Raw genomic sequence first — 21766 nt, 5'->3', positions numbered from 1 at the left:
ATAGCACTCAATGATAGTTTATACAAGAGTGTACCAGTAAAGAACCGCACTAGTCCGATTAATCAGCCGTAGAAAGCCAATGAATCCGCCCAATCACTTGAACATCAGGTGTAGTGTAACGTCCCACCCAACCAGAACAGTGTCCTGGGGCGTCCACGTAAGATTTGCCACAGGACTGTTCATTTAAGCCACTCATAGTGAGGTATCACAAATAAATTAGACCAAGATTAGCCCAATTGAATAGACCAGACGAGCATTGATAGAACCTGGTGCGGGCCTCCAAGCCAGATAGCCGTTTACACTTAACGACAGCCCGTGCGGGCTATACCGCGACACGGAAAGGTCAGAAAATTATAAAAATTCAAGGGAGCATAGATCTCACTGGGCTTGGGGACCATCGCGGACCACGGACCCAGTGGACACCCAGAAGTGGAATCTGGCACTTGCCAGATGCGCCCCACCAATGCCAAAATTGGAATCTGACACGTGTAAATAAAATTGAAATGTAAGACATTTCAGCCGTCGAATTTCTTCATAATTTACGATGAGGGTCTAATGTATTTTTCTACGCCCGTCCACAAAATCTGGGTCCCGATCGTGGCACGGTGACCGTTGATCGCGAATCAGACCCGTGCGACCAAACCCCATATCTGAACATTTCCAAATTTAGCATGGCCCTTCATCGGGCCAAGGAATACCTATCCTATAAGTTTCATGGTCAGAGGGCCACCAGAACTGCCCCGGTTATCTAAACAAGCTCTAGACCGCTCGTTGGTGGACCACTAGTTCCAAAACTATAGAATAATGTCCGTCTCATTGGGCTTGACGTCCATCGCGGGAATCGGACCTGGGTACGGTCCAGAACCGCTCAACTTGAGCTAAAGGATGAGTGCATGAGAAGCGCAAATACCTTAAAGAAATGAGTTGGAACTTAAGTGAATTAAGTCATCCACTCTTATGCAAAGTTGAGGATTTCGGACCGTCGGTTTGCGACCAAACTTTACCCATGGAGTAAGGATATTTCCCTGCTCATATCCGTATAGCCGCGGCCCTGATCGACTATCGGTGACCATTGAATAGACTTCTAATCACATCTGTCAATCGACACATCTAAATGGCGGGCTGATCATATACATACATAGATCATCATTAGGGCTAGCTATCCTACGGTGTATATTGACTTGTACACCTCATAGTGGGCCCTAGAGGCTAGAAAGACCCTCTCATAGGTCTAGTATAGTAAAAACCCAACACTTGGGGCCATTGTCATCAAATCTGGGACTATATAAAGGCCTCATTTGGGGCACCCCTCTCCTCATACGAATTTGCCCTAAGGAACAAAGGGAGAGAGGAGAGAAAAAGGAGAAGGAAGAGAGGAAGAAGAGAGTGAAGGTGAGAGTGAAGGTGGACCGTATGCAAGGTGGGACCCAAGGGAGTTCAATCTTACACCTTCCTACCTCTTCTTCAAGGAAGAACTCTCCACCACAACCACACATTTGCTCCGTTGATCGTCTAGGTAAAAGCCCTCTTCCCTTTTCTTGAAAACCTTGAGTTGAGGAAGGATTTGCTTGAAACTCTAACATGCGAATGGTTGCTTTAGGGATTCCGGCCGTCCGACCCCAAAAGCCCTCATTCCTAGGTCGTTTTCCAAGTCTTCAACGATCCATAGGTGCGGACTATTACTCCTAGGTGGTCTAGCACCAATTTCAATATGAGATTAATGATTTTGATTGCTTGGTTGATGTATTTAGAGAACATAAAGAAAAAAACTTAAGAAATTATGCTTATTGGAGTGGTGTGAAATTGTATGTTTTATTTGATTTCCTCACATGATGTTTGTTCTCGCTTCTTACATGACTTGGTGCAAATTTGATGATTACTTGTTGATGTCTTGTTGGATTGCTCATATGATGATGCCCTATAGCATGCATGCCTTAATTATTTCCTGTGAAATTTATTTTTCCATGAGTTGTGGGAAGTGAGCAACTTCCTCACTAACACACACGATATACATGCACTCTTACTCATAAATCGTGATAGCTTGCTTATTAGATGAATTTGAATTGTATGTTGAGCAACATGAGAACATGGTGTTGAATATGTTTGATGTTATATTGGTAGTTGGCATGCTATGAGTCACTATTCCTACCCTTGGGTTGGTCAGGAACATGAGAAGAGCGAAGGTGGTTTCGTTGGTAGGACCACCTTGAGGCTAAACCCATGAGTTTGGGCGAGTACGTGTGGGCGGCAGTAGTTAGACTACATGGGGTCGCTTGTACCCGATGTCGTTCCGCCACATACTTGCCTGGGCTTGTGCGGTTTAGTCCACTGGCTGACCCACCTAGTTTGTTAACCATGTTTGCTCACATATGTATGGAACTTGTGACACCCTACAACCGTAGTAGCCCATTAATAACCCACTTAAAACTGGTCCACACCTCGTGAGCCGGCATGGTGGAATGGGACACCGTGTTCGAGCCGCCGGCCTACGCTGGGGTGACGCGCCTCCCCGTAGTGACAGCGAGCGACCCCACATTCAGCACCCCCATGTGCTTGAAGTCGGGGATGGGGGAAACCCGACGGGGTCAAGGATCGCGGGGTCTCGGCCTCACGCATTGGGGGGCCTTGGCCTCGCAACTAGTTCAGGGCATATGATATGTGGGGTGTATCAGATTCCCAAACCTGCTGGATGAATGGACTTAACTAATAACTCGGCTAACACGATCGCATCGCATCGCACTAGTTAGGGTAGCGACTCGGCAGTCGAGGTCGCACAGAGGGAGTGTTGGCATTGGCGATCGTTAGATGTTGTCGCACGAGGGAGCGTTGTGGTGAGGGCATGCATCATGTCATGCTGCATACATGCGCATTAATAAGATTACTTAGATGTATGTGATTGGCTGCTTTTCATTAAGACCATATTAAAATTGATGCATATGATAACTTGAGAATAATAGCCCCCACTGAGTTGATCACTCACTCCCACTCTGGGACGGTGTTTTAAAACACTAACCAGACCCGTTCATAGATGTAGGTGATACAGATTTCGTGGTGCCTGACGATGCGAGTCTCGAGGAGGAGGACGAGATCTCTTACTTCCAGCTGATGAACGGGCCCTCATCGGACCTGTAGATGGCACGTTGGATCGCTGCGCAGAAGGCTCAGCTCTATTCCCTCTGGACATATTATTCTTTTGTGATTTTGTTGGGTGACACCATGTGTGACCCTTTATTATTATTTTTTTGGTCATGTATATGTGTGTGTATATATATATATATATATATGCTAGTTCTCTTTCATTTCAGTCGACAGGTGCATTTGTGCTTCATGTTCCAGGAACTCTAGGCTGCGCATTTAAACCTGATTAAATGCATATTAAGAAAAATAATCACACGGTTTTCTAAGATGGGGTCCACTTGCACTTTAGATCTATCTCATTCTTTTTATAATGCCATAAAACGATCTCTCCTAATGGATAGACTGTATGGATACAACACATGCATCATCGTTGGGTCCACAAGCTTGGTGACGTAACTTCAGTGTACCTAATCTGCGCTGGAGTAACACGCAGTCTGATGTCGTGTTTCACACGACCCCAACTGGTGCAGATATGTGTCGTGCGAAGACGAGTGCAAATGCGCCTCGAGCTCCGAGTTGTATGAATGGCTCAAATGAGATCAAAGTTGCATGGGCCCCACAATGATGTATTTATTATATCTATACTGTTTATCCATTTTTCGTGATCATTTTAGAGCATTAGAAAAAAAAAAAACTGAATAATATTAAAGCTCAAGTGGACCACATCGAAAATAGCAGCGAGGATAATGATTTTCATCGTTAACCTGATCTGAACCATACCCAACCCAATCTAACTTGGTTTCCCTAACCGAGTCGAACTCGGTTCGGGTCAGGCTAGCCGTGCATCGGATCGGATCCGGATCGGATCGAGTTCAGCTCAGCACCAAATTGAATCAATTTGAGTTGGACCTAATTCATCCAACTCGACTCTGCCCACCTCTACTATGCATATCTCAGACAGATCACACATAACTCTCCCCGATTAGTTATTGCAGGGGATCCAACTTGTAACGCCCGAAATTCGGGGTCGAGCATAACTCGGCTCCCAGTTCCAAAACATCACTTATGCAACATATTTAATGATGGATGTATGTTGATGTATTAGTGCATAAAACATGGAATAGATTAAGCCAAAACACAGATATAATTCAGGGATAAGTGAATAAAGCAAGCGGAAGACTTATAAAAATATATGTGTACAAGTGTAAATCCCTGAAGTACATTCACCAACCAGGTTGTATGAAAGTGTTATTTAACAAAATTACAAATATCAAGTTACATCATTTAAATTCCCAAAAATAATCTCGGCATCCCGCATCCGAACAAGGCTCGCTAGAACCCGTCTCAAAACTCTGCATATAAGAGAAAGCGGCCTCATCATCATCCATCTCCCACTCGGCCCGAAGTCGCATCCACATCTGCAACATCGGAGCCTAAGATAGAGTCCGGTGGGTGTTTAACACCGCCCTAGAACGTAGGAGTGAGTGATCAATTCGGTGGAACAATAAGGCACGGTTAACATGTTATCAGTTCAATCAAACAGTAATGATAAAACAGAACAATTAAATAAATCCTAAGTACTCTTGTTAATGCAAGGATGTATGTAAAATGATACGTGCCCTCACGTGTACACCCTCAGTGTCTTCATCTTACGTTACGCATGACACCACCTCAAAGTGCGCCACATCTACAAAGCACATGCAAATGCGGTGCATGGATATGATTGCCAAGTTGTTATTAGTCCATTTCATACAGCAGGATTGAGAAGCTAAGATACCTTCCTCATGTCACCATCCAAACAGTGATTCATTCTAGGGTCGTCAATCCTAGTCGTCTCATACAATCATATATTTGAGGTCATAGCAAAGGGCTCGTCACCAATTAATGCATGCCTTTCATACCTTCGTTACTACACTAAGGCTCGTCACCTCAATGCGGTATCCAGGTATGCTCGAGGTCACTACAAAGGGCTCGTCACCAATCAATGTAGGCCGACAACACGAATATAGTATCCCATACCACCATAATCGGCTCACGAGTTTAGTTGCTCACTGGTCACTACGGGGAGGTTTGTCACCCCAGCGTAGGCCGACAGCTCGACCACGGTGTCCCATACCACCATGTCCGGCTCATGAGTCTTAGCGGATCAAGGTACCATGGTTATTAGGATTTCACTGGTAAGTTCGGTACCCTAAAACAATAGCGTCCATATATGGTGAACATACATCGAACAATCGGGTTACTTGACGAACTCAACTAGCACGAGCGCACGTTGGGTTGAACGACATAGAGTGCGCAAACACTTCGCGTGGCCAAACCACCGCCGCCAACTCTAATACGGCTCGGTTCGTCTAATTACGTCCTTTGTGGCGAAAGCAATCTCACCACAACCTTAAGGCAAATTACCGATTTCCTGGACTAATGCATAGTCCCACACACATTACACTACAACAGATATTCATATTGAATGTAAAACAGTAATGGAACAACAACTTAAATCAAGTGGTACTTAAGCATCTGAAGAATATCAACTTAACAGAAATGTAAGTATAAATAATGCTTGAATTTAAATAACATGGAATGTAACTAGCAAGAAGGAAATCATGCACATCAATAGGAGTGTTGAGAATCACTTCTCAACGCCCGCAATTAGTGTAATAAGTTACACTTTAGATCATTCATGCATTTCCACAAACACTTAGAATACATGGTACAACATACATGACATATGTTGAAATACATGCATTTGGACAATTCCTTTTACCAAGGAGTTGTCATACACACATCTAGCATACATGCATGACAAATAATCATGGCAAACACAAGTGCATATTTTATACGTATACGGTACTTTATACATACACATAGAATACACAAATCTTAATACACCACATGCACATCAGGAACGCAAAGAAAACACAACATTTGGCATGTGAAATCTCGTCCATAACAAGAATAAATCATTCACTGGCATTGAAAGCCTTGAAAACCATAACCTATACACTTAAAGTCCGCACCTTAAGCCAGAAAAGAAACACCGAACTGATTTAGACAAGTTGTCTTCGTCAACGGCGATAGAATACCCTAAAACAAGGATAGAAATGAGATACAACAATACCAAGACTAATCTAAGCTCTAACACAGATTAGGGTTAGGTTAACTTACCCCAAGATGAACTCAGAACCGTCAGAATAACGATTCAAAGTGAAGGTTCAAAGATGTAGAAGAATAGAAAAGAATCTAAGATGATTCACCAACTTCTCTCTCACTATCTCTCTCTTTTCCACTCTCTTTCCAAGCTAGGGTTAGAGAAAATTCGTATGGAAAAGAGGGTTGGGGTTTAAGGACTATAAATAGGCCTCAAATTGATGAAAATAACCCCAGGGCCAAGGTATACTTAGGGTATAACCAAAACCTGCCTCTTACGATCCAACGAAGCACTTCTGGTGGGCCTATAACCACGAAAGGTCGGACTTAAGCTCATTGACCATGGATCTAGGTCAGTGTAACGCCCTGGGCTCTTCAGATCAGTAGTGGCGGACCACACTCAATTCAACTGTCACCGAAACTCGATCAAGTCTACAAGCACAAGGATATGCATGGGCCACCTTCCCGATCAAAGGGTGAAATTGGGTTAGAATCCAACGGTCGAGATAGCTTAAAATCATCGCGCAAGTGACACGACTCAGATTTCTTAAAAACTTATTAAATATCCAACCGTTCTCACACTCTTCTCTCTGAACTAAATCAAATCGACCAACATCACATGGACTTGATTTTCGAGGTGATGGTCAAGCCCAACATGGTGACCGCAATGACTAAGATCATCACTATCGGACTTTCGACGCGCGGTTCAGTTCTGATACAGAGTTTCAAAAAATTTCCCAGAACACCTGGATTTAGCGATGGATCCCGATTTCGGAGTAACATAGCGCTAACTAATCTACAAGTTTTAAGCCATACAGATACAATTTAAAGTGATTGATGCAAATTTCACAAGCAATCGAGTATAGCGCTAATTACCCCAAAACAACTACTTAAGGAAAGATTAGCACAAAATTTTATTGCAGGACATGGCGATAATGGGAGTGAACAATCATTATCTCGAAAATTAAATTTTATGAAACAAATAGAAAGCTATGGTTTTTCCCTCACAAAACATAAAATATAGCAAACTATTTTGGATTTAAGAAAGAATTAAAAGAAAATTCCTTCATATTATTTTTAATCTATCACATGATTGAAAGACCTAAAAACTATCTTAATGAATGGCCTATTTCAACCAAAGCATCTAAGAATCCAAGGCTAGGCTTTTTCACCTTTTGGATGAGTCTAACTGCCTACAACCAATAGAAGTTGATAAACTGTAAAGGTCGTGAAAATTTACTAATAATAATAATAATATATTTTTTATCTTATCTTTATTTTATATTTATTTTAAATCTATCTTATCTCTTATCCTATTTATATAATTGACTCATGTATTTTAAATATACCTCTAACCCTCCCTGCATCTCTCGAGATTAAAATACCCAAATGGAATAAGAATTCTAATCGAAATTGGATATTAACAAAAAGTCTACCTGCGACAACAAAGAAATAAAGAAAGAGAGTTTTGGATTGCTTACATTAGGTATGTGTATCGTCCTCATTTTAGTATTTTTTAATATTTAATGTAATTTGATTCGATGTATGCAATGAACGGTGTGGATCGGTCACACGTTCACTATATTAAATTATGGGTAGATACAATGTAAAGGTAAGGAGAGTCTAGAATTATGTAATTGTAATTAGTGTGCATCTGATCAAATTAGATTAAATCTGTACAGATCATATGATCCCTAAGGCCAAAATATACAAGGGCATTAAATTTCAGATCAATCTGACCATGAGAAGGGCCACATTAGTTAGATATAAAAGTATTTAATAAGAGAATCTTAGATTTTTGCGCAAGTGTGATATCACTTGGCGTAGAAGATCGAGATGGGCCGTTAGTGTATTTGTGGTTGGATCCACACACATTCATCCAATGTGTATAGGCAAAATATAAAAAGACCTCAAAAATCTGAATGATCTGATCATCTGATAGGCTACCTCGATCAAATAATTTTTAATCAATTTTATGATCCTAAAAAGGAAATAAAAGATAGAAATAAAAAATAAAAATTTTATATTTTATTTGATTATTTTAGATCGTTGATATAACTGATAGGATTTCTGAATTCAAACCAACATAATTACCCTGTGGATTCTACACTACCAGACTTAGGTGAGTAACCCAACTTGTCTCATAATTCATTAAAATTAAAATAAATCATTGTGATTATTTGATTGATTTATTGATTTGAGTATTTTGATATGATAATTGTACGCTAAATTCATATGTGAATATTTTGATCGAGACAACTATGCTAAATATAAAAATATGCATTTACATATTGTTCATCATTCAAGACATTTGCATAATACATGATCGATCCTAAGGGCCCTCCCTGTAAGAAATGTCGATCCTGGTAGAGCGTTATCGATGCGGGCTATGCCCAAGCCTACGGAAAGGTAGAAGCCTACCCAACGGGTGGATGCGAGTTAACGACCTCCAACCCAAGCAAATGGATCAATCATCCCATTTGATGCATTCATACACCATTTTACATCCATATCATTGTATATACATTTTTGTATTATTTTAATTGCTATGGTTATGAACCATTCGGGTTATTTCACTAAGCCTGCTCAACTTACATTTTTATTGATAGAAAACCATAATTAGCAGATGATGTGGTACAAGAACCGAAAGGATCTACCGTAAACACCATTCACGTGAAATATGGTCATACTTATCTGAAGATGAAGTGGTGACATTAGATATTTTTTATTATGTGATTTATTTGTTAACATAATTTGATTAACGTATAATGCATATTAGTATTGATTTTAAGATTTTAAGAGATTATTTAGATTTATTTCATTGAAACAATGTTAGCATGAAATAAATATAATCATAGTATGATGGTATAATAAATGAATGATTTTTAAGGTTTATTTTATTTTAAGGGCGTCAAGATGATTGATGCATGGTTGATTGATGTAAAGTGTTATGTATGTGTGATTGGGATTATAGTGGAACTTATACTGAATGTAATAATCACATCTGATTAAATTGATTAAGGAATTAAATTAGTATACTTTGTGTACGAGTTACTTAATCGAAACTTGGATCGGAGGGTGCACACTCTGCCGGATTTTGGGCGTGATATGAACAATGTACAATCTTAAACGCATATTGATCTAACATATCAGTACATGTATAGGAAATTCTACAAGAATATTTTTGATTTAGCATATAAATTCTACACAAGCCCTACACATTGGCACGTACGGTGGATAGATATTGCCGAAAGAGCAAAAAAACGACAGTCGAAAACCGTCTTAAATCATGATTCCAGATAATTATTTCTTTGTATTAAAGACGATTAACCCCCACCGAAAAATTTATAAACGATTTACAACCGTCTTTTAAACCAAAGGATTTTCAAGACAATTCATCATTAATATATTTATATATAATATGGTTTGGGTGGGGTTCACGTATGGGTCGAAGTATGCCCTCACCCAGCCCATCTATTAGTCAGGCTAAAAATATACCTATACCCACACACCGGTTTTGCTACGTGCACTTATGCCTAGCCATGTCAAACAAGGTCCGGGTAATCATCGGGTGCACCCATGACACTCTTATGTAAGTTTTGAAGAGGCCCTCCACAACATGGATTGCCTGGAAAGCCTTTCGGAGGAAGTTCCTGTGCGGCAAGTTATGTAGGACCCACCGTGATGTTTGTGAGGAATCCACCCCATCCATTCATTCGGCTAGATCATTCTAAGACACATGACCAAAAATGAGGTAGATCAAAAACTCAACTGGGCTGCACAAGAGAAAAAATGGGTGGGGAAATGCCTACCGTAGAAACCTCTCTGGGTCCACCGTGATGTTTACATGCCATCCATACCATTTATAAAGTCATTCCTACTGGGATGAACTGAAAATATAAAAATATTCGCCTGATCCAAAAATTTTGTGGCCTTATGAATATTTCAACTATGTTCAATCTTCATTGTTTCCTATTGTGCGGCTACTTGAGTTTTGTATCTGCTCATTTTGGGTTATATTCTAAAATGATGCGAAAAAATGGATAGATGAGGTGAATTTCTTACAAACATCACGGTCAGCCCCACCTATCTTCCACTGAGGAGTTCGTGCAAAGGCTTTAGCAGGAAACCCGCATCCCACCACAGCAGTCATGTGACATCCCTCCCGTCCATTAGTTTCATCAGTCGGTCCAAAAGCTCAACCAATTTTTAAACAAGGGCGATGGCATTTTGGTAATTTCAGTAAGAATCACGTTATAAAAAGTTTTATTTTTCCCAATATAACGATGTATGCAATAAAAATTCCAGCTTTCCTAGTGGAATAGCCGCATAAGTGTAACTTTCATTAGATCCACACTGTCCATTAGGTGCGTTGTCTCATCTCTACCCTGGAACCCAAAAATCATGACCATCCATGTGGGCCACACCCTAAGAAACAGTTGAGATGGGATGCCCACCTTTAAAATCATGCGGCCCGCTGTGGTGTTTATATGTCATCCAATCCATTCATCTGAGGTGCCTCATCAAGAGAAAGTATTACCCAAAAATCCCAGTATTCTTTGGATACACCAAACACCGGTAAAGTTTTTTTTTAAGAGTTGACTTTTTTAAATCATATTTATCTAAGCAATAAAAAGTGAAAATTAAATTTCCCTAATTAATATTTTAACAAAAACACTACCAAAAGCTTATTTTTAAATCTTTTAATATTCGTTTTTCCTTTTAATCATTTTCACATCTCTTTTCTTCACCAATGAATATACAAATAGGGTAGAAATGGGTAGTGTATGGATCAACCATACCTAACTTGGCAGTTTAGACCCTATGCACCAACTTAACTCAAGCTTTAAAATTAAAAATAAAAAGGTTTAACACAGCTATACATTCAAAAATTAATAAAATTCTTATTTTTCACTTGAATGTTTTTGGTTCACCCTCTTTAGACCTTCATGTACTTGCATAAGAGAATAAAGGAGACCACGACTAGTATAGGGGACCCTCTGATGCCTAAGTCATGTAGTTGAACTCAAAATTGTGATGAGTTTTGGGTTAGAAATTGTGTGTACCTTTCACCATTGAAGATGCTCTTATATATATAGATGAGGAGAGGCGGTGACGTAGGAGCAATCTCCTTATTTAGTAGGGATGTGTTGTAGTAGGATTCGGATCCTACCCGTGTTGTAGTCGTCTCCCTATATTCTCGGCTAGGATCTCGGGCAGATCCGTATTGCGGTCGACTTCCTAGATCTTTGACTGAAATCTTGGATAGGTGCGGTTGGGATCAAGTCGGAACTAACAAAAGATAGGTTGTACCGACCGAAATGATGTCGACTTGGGGATATGCCAACCGACTCCTTCGGTAGAGTGGTGGAGCTTCTTCCAATGTCGGACGGATTCGAATCTTCCGACATGTTAATGAGAGGCGAGCGACCTCATTTCTTGATCGGTCTAGGTCGAGGTTGATTTTTAGTTGTATCTATTGTCGCTTTATCCGACGAAATGCACAAAATCCTAACCCGACCTTTTCTTATTGGTCGATCCTTTTTCCAATAACACCACCCAAATATTAATAATCTTTCCGCTGATTAAATAGATGCATAGGTTGTCTAAATTAAGGATTAAAATGGCATTAATAGAATATAAGATTGACATATGAAGTTGGGTCAATCTAAGTTAAGGTGGGTTGGTTTGGGTTGGATTGGGTTGGGTCAATATGAACTCAAGCTCAATTGGAAAATTGATTGAGCCATGCATATTAGGCCCAAGCTAGGAACATGAGCCAAACTAATAGGTCTAAGCCTAATTCAAAGTTGAGTTGGGCTCATCAAGTGCCCCACAATGACAGGTGTGAAATGTGTACACTTAAAATTAAATTATTGCCTGACTTTAAGATGGATCATAAACCAAATGCATGAGAAATTTGTATCTCATATTAAACCATCCAAATAGTGGGCTCCACTTTAAATAATCATAAAGAAACATAAAATAGTGAAAAGATATTTTAGTTTTCATATTTATGTATGTGTAATGAGTGGCACCTTGTATTTTATTTTAATTTTAGAAACTAAATTATTTTTTAATAAAATTTAAAATTATATTATAGTACCATATATCTTTATCAACCAAGGTTTCAAATCTTGAATTGAAGCAAACTATCTTTTTATTTGTCCGGTTTCAACCGTGACACAAAAGAATTCTTGCATCCGTAAAAGCCCTACAGTCTTAAAAATAGGGACGCGGTTTGGCTGGTGACCCCAACAAAGTCAGCTAGCTGATGTCAGAAGGTGGGGTTCACCATGATATGTGCATTTCATCCATGCGTCCATCCATTTTTTGTCAACTCATTTTAGGCCATGAACCCAAAAATAAAGCAGATCCAAAGCTCAAGTGAATAACACCACAGAAACAGAGAGATTTTGAAAACTTTTTGTAACCACCGCAATGTTTATTTGCCATTCTGCTGTTCACGTCATTAACTTGATTGGAATTAGGGGTGCACATTTAACCGGTAGAACCGTAGAACCGGACCGGAACCGACCAAACCGTCCGGTTTGGTCCGGTTCTAGAGTGCACTGGTTCCGGTTCCGGTTCCAAAAATCAAAGAACCGGTGACATCGGTTCGGTTCTCGGTTTGGGGGTATGTAGAACCGAACCGAACCGTGAACCGATCCGTAGAACCAAACCGTGGATCCGATCCGTATAACCAAACTGTGGAACCGAACCTTGAACCGAACCGATGTATTTTTGTATATCTTATAATTATTTTCTCTAGAATAATTATTTTCATAAATGTATTTTTGAATACCTTATACAACATCTAAACCATTCATCAAATGGACCACAACATGGATGGACATGGGCTTGCAATTGGGTTGGATTATAAAAAGCCAAGAACCGTGGAACCGATCTGGAACCGAACCGGTTTTAACGGTTCGGTTCCGGTTCGGTTCTAGGGTGCCAACGGTTCGGTTCCGGTTCCAAATTTCCTAGAACCGTTTGGAACGGTTCGGTTCCGGTTTCACCCCAAAACCGGACCAAACCGAACCGTGTGCACCCCTAGATGAAACAGATATTTCATGATGGGGCCCACAAAGCACTGACCACCAGAGTATTTTTAAATATATTTAATGTAATTTGATTCGTTGTATGTAATGAACGGATGGACGGTTGAATTTCTAACAAACATCACAATGGGCCCCATCCAAAATCCTTGCGCAGGACTTCCTGCGAAAGCCTTTCGCAGGAAATCCGCGTCCGTTTTTTAGGTATAAGTTTAGCGCGTGGCCCACCTGGATGTTGAATCAGCCTGATTTCGAATCAAGACTAACCTATGGACGGTCTGGATTCCATGAAATTAAGTCGTTTTCTACGCAAGCGTTATCTGAAAAAATTCCAGTGATCTCCCGCCAAGAAAAGGAAGACGCTGGCACGCTGCTGCTGCCGCTATGTTGGCATATGGAAATGTGAAACAGCCATGGAACTCCATCCATCCCACTCTCATTCTCCTCCCCAAATGCAAAACCCTCAAAGACGTGAATCAAATCCACGCTCGTCTCATTACAACCGGACTCGTCAAAAACCGCTCTCTCACCACTAAAATCCTCATCTCTCTCGCTTCTTCTCCCCATCAAACGCTTGTCGAGTTCGCTCGCTACATCTTCTTCTCTCAATCCAAACACTGTACCGCTCCCTTCCTTTGGAATGCCATTATCAAATCCTTCTCTCACGGCTCCGACCCTGAACGGGCTATCCTCCTCTTCTCAATCATGCTTGAGAATGGAGTTGCTGCCGATCGGTTCTCTTTTTCTCTCGTTCTCAAAGCGTGCTCTCGGCTCGGTTTCGTTAGGGAAGGATTGCAGATTCAGTGTCTGTTGTGGAAGAGCGCGTTCTGGTCGGATGTTTTCTTGCTGAATTGTTTGGTTTCTTTCTATGTGAGATGCGGGTTTGTTGAGCTTGCGCGGCGGGTTTTCGATAGAATGCCTGAGAGAGATTCGATCTCTTGGAATTCGATGATTGATGGGTACTTGAAGAATGGGATGGTAGGTGTGGCGCGTGAGCTTTTTGATATGATGGGTGATGGGGAGAAGAATTTGGTGTCTTGGAATTCGATGATAAGTGGGTATGCGAGATTGGAGGAGGGGGTGGAGGTAGCTCGGGAGATGTTCGATCAGATGCCTGAAAGAGATTTGGTTTCTTGGAACTCCATGATTGATGGTTATGTGAAGTGTGGACTGTTGGAAGATGCACATGAGTTGTTTGATTTGATGCCAGAAAGGGATGTGGTCACTTGGGCTAGCATGATACATGGGTATGCGAAATCTGGAAGTGTTGAGGCAGCTCGGCATTTGTTTGATGAAATGCCTGAAAGAGATGTGGTTGCTTGGAATGTCATGGTGGCAGGTTATGTACAGAATGGGCATTGTGTGGATGCCTTAAAACTCTTCCAAAAGATGCGGTTTGGCAGCAATTTATCTCCTGATCACACCACTCTGGTGACCGCTCTTTCTGCAGCTGCTGAATTGGGGCGCATTGATGAGGGGATAACAATACATGATTATATCGAGAGAAACAAGTTTCCTTTGGATGGAAAGCTTGGTGTAGCTCTCATAGACATGTACTCTAAGTGTGGGAGAATCGAGAATGCTGCACGGGTATTTGAGAATTTGGAACATAAAAGTGTTGACCATTGGAATGCAATGATTGGTGGGTTGGCTATTCATGGATTAGGTGAGTTAGCTCTTCATCTATTCATGGAAATGGAGAAAAGTTCCATCAAACCGGATGATATTACATTCATTGGAATTCTAAGTGCTTGCAGTCACGCTGGTTTGGTGAAGGAAGGTTTGATGTGTTTTGAGCTTATGCGTAGATTGTACAACGTAGAGCCCAAAGTTCAACACTACGGGTGCATTGTCGACATCCTTGGCCGAGCAGGGCACTTGGAAGAGGCGAAAAAACTAATAGAGGAAATGCCCATTAAGCCAAATGATGTGGTTTGGAGGGCTTTGCTCAGTGCTTGCAGGAATCATGGAAATTTCAGCATTGGCCAACAGGCTGCTAAGCAATTGATTGAGTTGGATTCTTGCAATTCTAGTTCATATGTGCTTCTATCAAATCTTTATGCCGGTGTTGGCATGTGGAGTGATGCTAGCAAGGTAAGGATGATGATGAAAGAAAGAGAGATGAGAAAAATACCTGGTTGCAGTTGGATTGAACTCAATGGCACTGTTCACGAGTTTGTTGTGGGAGATAAATCCCATCCTCAGGCCAAAGAGATCTATGTCATGTTGGACAAGATATGTGCTTTCTAAATGGTAAATATATGATTATTGTTTGTAAAAAGAAGGCTACACCTTTTGTTCTCATTGTTTCTTTGGATGAAGAAAAGAGAAGATCACAAAAGAAAAAAAAGGATTTGGCTAGCCCCAAGCAGTCCTTAAGAATCATCTATTTTGCAACCCCTGAGATTGGTAGTGTTCCATGCATTCCTTTGTCTGCTTTTCTTTCTAGTTTAGTCATTGCCTTGTCTGGCAGCTAAAGTGAAAGTTAATGTTAACTTTGAAGAAAGGTAGAGGCTTCCAGTGATATGTGGGATCATGTTGGTGGATTAGTTGCAGAATGAGATGATCTTTGATGGGGATGGTTTGAGTACTCCCTTGGACGAAGGGAGCTTTTCAATCCAAAGCAACCCATACAACTTCAGTTACTGATGCTTATTTTAAGTTGTTTGGCATAACTGCGTGGAATATCGATAGGAAAAAATATTAGTCTAAGCAAGAAGGTTGTACGAAATTTTAAAGTAAGTTGGACATTAGTAAGTGGTGATTTAGGTTTGGTGATGAACCGAATTCTTTGTAGAGAAAGGTCACTGGAAATGAGTATAGGGTTAGGAATAGGGGAGGGGAGCTGGGTATAGTTGATAGGGGAGATGTTCACAATGTTGCAGAGTTATTTCTTGTGTGGAAGATGAGAGTGTGAGAGTGGACAATCAATTGGTTTGGTATATGAAGATCCATCATGATCAGTTGGTGTCAGGTGTGGTATCTGTGTCCGAGTCTAGGAAAGATTATAAGTAGGGAAAATGAAATCTAATGGTGTTTTTCTTCTCCATTTTTTTTTTTTCTTTCAGTTCTTAAAAAGAGCGCAGTGGTGATTCAAGAGGGGATGTTTTTTTTGTTGAAGAATGGCAACTAATAAATCCTTACAATTGATGATGAGGATTTGGTACCACTTCATTCTGCTCTTTGGCCTCAATTTTTAGTAAAATTTAATAGCTAAAATGTTTGGCATTGTGGGCTGTTCATCAAATGAGGTAGAATGATTTGGAAGTTGTTCCGTTTTCTGATGCTCTGGGATGCATGGAAAGAAAGAGGTGGTAAATTTTCAACAATGTCAAGGCTCCACCAAAAAAGCCCATGTACTCATTAGTTTGGCAATTTCGGGTACCACCTAGCATCAAGACATGTTGGTAGTTATCTGTGGGTAACAAAATCTTGATGCTAGATAATTTTCCAAGTAGGAATTTTGTTCTTCCCAACATTTGCTTCATGTTTTGGGTTGACGAAGAAAACATAAATAATTTATTTCTTAATTGTGAGTTCAAAAAAGGAGCGTGGGCCTTTTATCCTCACAAACCTATGGGTTATCTTGGGTGATGCCATCATCAGTGATGGAGCTATTCAAAAGACGGACAGTGCATCCTTTTACTGAAGTTGCGGTGTACTTCTGATGGCCACATTGTGGAAAACACAATAGAAGGATTTTGAAGATAAGAAACTTGATCCTGAAAAGATTGTCAAATTCATCCATTGCTTCTTAATTGAATGGACTGAAAGAGAGAAAATTTGGAGGCTACAGGGTCATTGGTTGCAGAATTTTAGGATATCTCGTAGGAGGTTGTGCTGGGCCATGCTTTACATCAATTGCATGTTTCTCCTTTAATTTATTCATAGCCTTTATGTACTGATCATGTCTGCTTTTCTCCCATGGAACTTACTGTTGACAATAAAAAGAATTCTATAATGTCCAGGTATGCCTCCCAAAGCAATGATCAATAGATTTTTCGTTCCAATGGGCCATCATTAGTACGTAGTTCCATGGTATTTCAGCCATTGACTTGCAGAGGAAATAATTAAGCTGTTTATAGGAAGAAAGTGTCAAAATGGGATCCATCTCACCTAGGTGTTGGAAGCTCAACATCCATGGCTCCTCCTGGCATCAGGGATCTTGTAGCCTAGGGACGTGATTAGAGATGACAATGGAGCCATTTGGAAGTCCTTTTTGTCCCAGCCGCTTGGGGTGACTTTAATAAGGTGTTGTAAAGGTGCTTAAAGAGGGTATTGGAATTATCTCTTGCACATTCGATGGAAGCGCCATTGTTGAAATGGACTCAAGGAACCTAAGCATTTCAATGAGGCTTGAAAGTTGTCTTACAATTTCACTGAATTCTGAGAACTCTGTTACATTTCTCTGTGTCTGTTTGTTAACATGCATTTGATATTGTGGAATGGCTTGCTGAGGAGGGATTCTAAGACTATCTTTCTAGTGGGAACTCTTGGCCCTTGTTGATTTTATTTTATTTTTTGGCCAATAACCACCTCATTTCATTGTTCTTTTGAGGTTTTCTAGAATACATCCCGATGTATTGCTATAGGATATATCAGATCTTTATCTGTTGGATCTTGAATCTTGTTTGGTGATCCAAGCTATTTACAAGATGGCTTCGTTGTGGATGGGAATGCCCAATAATGAAACTCTCGTAACTCTTTTCCTTTAATATAGACCACCCCTTAATGACTGTTTTCTAGGCCATTGATCAAATGTTTAGGATCTTCTGATCTTCAAGATTCTCTAGTTGTTCGCCTTCATGTGTATCTCATCAAATCAAACAGTTATTGGTCACCTAACACAACCTCAATTCCAACTGCTATATTCGTGCATATTCTATAGTAATGAGGATCCCTCATGTGAGGGAGTGGAACACTCGCAGATGGTGCATGTGTTAGAGATCTGGGCCATTCATCAGGTAAGGTATAATGTGAACATGCCATGGACCAAAAATAATATTGGTTGGCTAATCAAGCAAATCAAACTTATATGAGAAAAGCGGGCTGTTGGGTAAAAAAAAAAGTCCAACAACCCAAATTCAACATGGATATGTGCCTCACTTGATGATTGAACTACCTTGATTTTGGTATATGGTGTGTTCCCAGTGCTCATTACCTGATGAATAGCCCAGATTTTTAACATGTGTGCCATCCGCCTGGATCTCTAACAGATGCTCCTCCCCTCATTGAATCACGATTCATGACCCTTTCTTTTTTAATAAAACTTTACCGGCATCCATAAAAAGAGAAAACGCATGCTTGCAGGGCGTGGATCTTGACCACCAATTGGTTGCATCTTGCATGATAAAGATTTTTTTTGCCTACCTTTGACAGAGCTTTACCTTCTATTGCAGAGAGTCCAGGCGAGATTCCGAAAGGTTTGTTTTCCTTTCCTTCTTAATGAGCCCATTTTCACTTTCTATAGATCATTTTATGCTTGTTGTTACCATATTACTTCAAAGACTGCCCATAAAAATTACTTCTCTGACACTTCTATTAGTTTCCTTGTTATTAGTTAATGCCAACAGATTGATGACCACTTTCTTCTCGAAAGAGTAAATATGAAAGATCGCTCCCAATTTATTTAAATTCATTTCCTACGAAAAAATTTGTTGATTTTGCATCAGTAGGGTGTCATATTCAAGGTTTACAGCATCACCCAAAACTGGTACGTATGCTCGATACCTACTGGTTTAATCCGTAAATGATACGGCTGTATCAGCCTGATGGAGGCAATATGACCCAATTTCAGTAGTGACTGATACAGTACACTCCAAAACCAATTTCCAATCCTTTGTCATGTATTGTTGTCCACACACGCACATTGCTTGTTTTCAAGTTCCTTCAGCACATGACACTAGTTCGATACTCTCTCTGCCCCCTGAATTTGGAAAATTAATTGTCTCCTTCTCAGCATGGTGAATGGTGATGATATTGATCAAATGGGCCTTTTTATCTATCTGATCTCTTTTCAACTGTTTATGGAGTTTTGCTAATTATGCCGGCACATTCACTCACAGGTACATGTGCCAACACATTCCTCATTGTGCAAGATCCAAGCCTCTTCAACATGAGCCACAAAATGATGTCCCAGCCCAAAATCAAGTCAGTCCACTTATCAGGTGAATCACTTGAACATTGAATGTGGACGGTTAGCTTTCTTTTTTAAACATCCATTATTTGCTTGTGCACGTGGCCCACCTGATCCTGTTTTGTTGGATTTTTTATGATGAATCTCTCATCCTTGCTCAAGGGGTCTGAATTCGATCAGCTTCAATAAGGGGTGACTTGAGCATGGAAGGACATTGGAAGGCTAAGATGATTTGATGTGAATGGGAGCCCATGGGCTGTAGTTTATAGAACTCAACCACATGCCCCGGTTTATTCATGACTGGTTCATTGGTTTTCTTTAGTGGTCCATTTCTGTTGAACGGTCATATGGATAACAATTCTAGAATATGTGGAGAAATCATGTCTATTAACAGTTAGTTCATGCGTCCGTCAACCTATACCATTCATCAATGGGCCAGGGTGCAGATCACAGTGACCGACCATACAACTTCGGAGACTGGATCATTACTTGAGAATAATCCTATCAAGTTGGTCAGGCTACTATCACCACCATACATGTGGCCATGTGTTTGGACTATGTTTGGTGGGCCAGTGTCAATGGGCTGTAATCTAATAATCACATCGATTAACCTACCGCAGCAGGCCTATCAATGTACTTTTAACTATGCTTGTTCTCTTGACCATCCCAAGTTGAGGATTGGACGGCTGGGTGATGTAGAGCGGGTTACGGACACTTTCATCTCCAAGATGGCTCAGAAAAGGCCCGATCAGAGGCAGAAGTCATCAAGACTGTCAGAACCTTAAAACAGGCATATCTTGTAAACCGAAATGAGTTACTCAACATACCATATGTGATTTTGAGGTAGGACGAGCTACTTTAGCCAACCAACCCGGCATATTTGCGAGATTCCATCAGATCGACGGTTGAATTTCTTGTTTATTTCCATTTTTACTATTTTTAGTAAGTTTTGGTTTGATTGTAACTTTTCATCTGTTTGGTTAAGCCACGTAGGACACATATTATAAATAGTAAATTTACTATTTATAGTAAGTTATGAATTTTAGGAAGATTAGTTGTAGTTTAATTCCTAAACTTCTTCCCAAGTCATGGTATCCCTTTTTTAAAGGGTTTATATACTCGTTTATTTTATGTGTCCATCATCAACAAATTTATTTCAAATATTTTAGAATTATTTCTATTTTTTTTCCCGTGGGATTTGAGAAGTCTTTGTGAGGAGTATAGAGAAGCTCCGTGGATTTGAAGTACTTATCCTTGAAGAAGATGGTGATAGACCTCATCTCATTCATCCCTGCATCACTGGGATTGCTAGGTCAATATAACTTCTGTGCCACAATCTGTCGATAAGGGGGCCCACCAAATAGACAGTCCAGATGACCCAATTTAGCAGCCATGTATGGAAAGATGTGATGGTCACGGGTGATGTTCTTGAAAGATCTTGTGCCAAACACAAATAACAGGGACCATGCAGATGGATGTGATGCACCAAATCCCAATCTAGAGTCCAAACAAACAGACCCCATTTTTCACACCAGCGGTTTTCTCATTTTATCGTTTGGCAGTTTCTCTACCAAACATAAAACTGCAGGGTCCAGTGGTATCACATGCTGCACAGCATTTTGGTGTTTCCCAAACACATGGATGGGGGAGTGGATTGCCTGTGACCCCAGTGCCTGGAGCTCTGTGGGGCCCATAGAGATATCCATGATAAATCCAATCCGTCCATCTGTTTTGAAAGACCACAATAGGACAGGATTCTAAAAATCAGGTAGATCCAAAAACAAGGTGGGCCATACCGCCCGAAACAGTGGGGATTGAATGCCTGACGGTGACAGAAGTTTTGTATCAGGATGATGTTTGTTATTACAGTTTATCTGAGTGGTAATAATTCTATGAACGGTTTGGATGGCATGTAAACATCATGGTCAGCTTGAAAGTTTCAACGGTGGACATTGTTGTTCCCACTGTTTTGTTGGTGTGGCCCGCCTGAGTTTTGGATCTGCCTGATTTTTATAATTCTGTCCTATTGTGGTCTTTCAAAACAGATGGACCGAGTGGATTCATCACGAACATCTCTGTGGACCCCACACGGCCCAGGGCACAGTCACAGGCAATCCGCTCCCATGGATGGGTCGCTCCACAGAAAATAACATAACGAGGCCGGATCCATTACAAATGTTTCTACATCAAGGTTAAGGTACAAGTCCACGTGTGCGGCCTACGGTGATGTTTCAATGACATCCAATCCGTCCATCATTGGCAACTCCTATTTTTCTCCTTGGAGTTCAAAAATCAGGCCTATCCAAAACCTAGGTGGGTCACACAACAGGGAACAGGTGGGATA

General features: G+C 40.6%; 1 protein-coding gene across 5 annotated transcripts; it reads left to right on the top strand.

The window, feature by feature from the left end:
- Positions 1 to 13491: 13491 nt before the first annotated feature.
- LOC131248381 (pentatricopeptide repeat-containing protein At2g45350, chloroplastic) lies at positions 13492 to 20290 on the top strand. Of its 5 annotated transcripts, none has more exons than XR_009172212.1 (4): positions 13492 to 15539; positions 18597 to 18709; positions 19352 to 19453; positions 20094 to 20290. XR_009172212.1 is itself a non-coding variant. In XM_058248650.1 (2 exons), the coding sequence occupies exon 1, from the start codon at positions 13671 to 13673 to the stop codon at positions 15534 to 15536; it is 1866 nt and encodes a 621-aa protein (XP_058104633.1). In that variant the 5' UTR covers positions 13492 to 13670; the 3' UTR covers positions 15537 to 15539; positions 19352 to 19719. The 5 variants fall into 5 exon arrangements, 1 of the variants encoding a protein (XP_058104633.1); XR_009172211.1 differs by lacking the exon at positions 20094 to 20290 and adding an exon at positions 19585 to 19719; XR_009172213.1 differs by lacking the exons at positions 18597 to 18709; positions 20094 to 20290 and adding an exon at positions 19585 to 19719.
- The last annotated feature ends 1476 nt before the right edge of the window (positions 20291 to 21766 follow it).

Source organism: Magnolia sinica, chromosome 6, assembly GCF_029962835.1.
Source record: "Magnolia sinica isolate HGM2019 chromosome 6, MsV1, whole genome shotgun sequence".
NCBI lineage: Eukaryota > Viridiplantae > Streptophyta > Magnoliopsida > Magnoliales > Magnoliaceae > Magnolia > Magnolia sinica.
This window is presented reverse-complemented; position numbering and strand designations above follow the sequence as displayed.

What these genes read in the sequence shown, in the direction of transcription:
- LOC131248381 (XM_058248650.1), top strand. Translation starts at nt 13,671, where the DNA reads ATGTTGGCATATGGAAATGTGAAACAGCCATGGAACTCCATCCATCCC.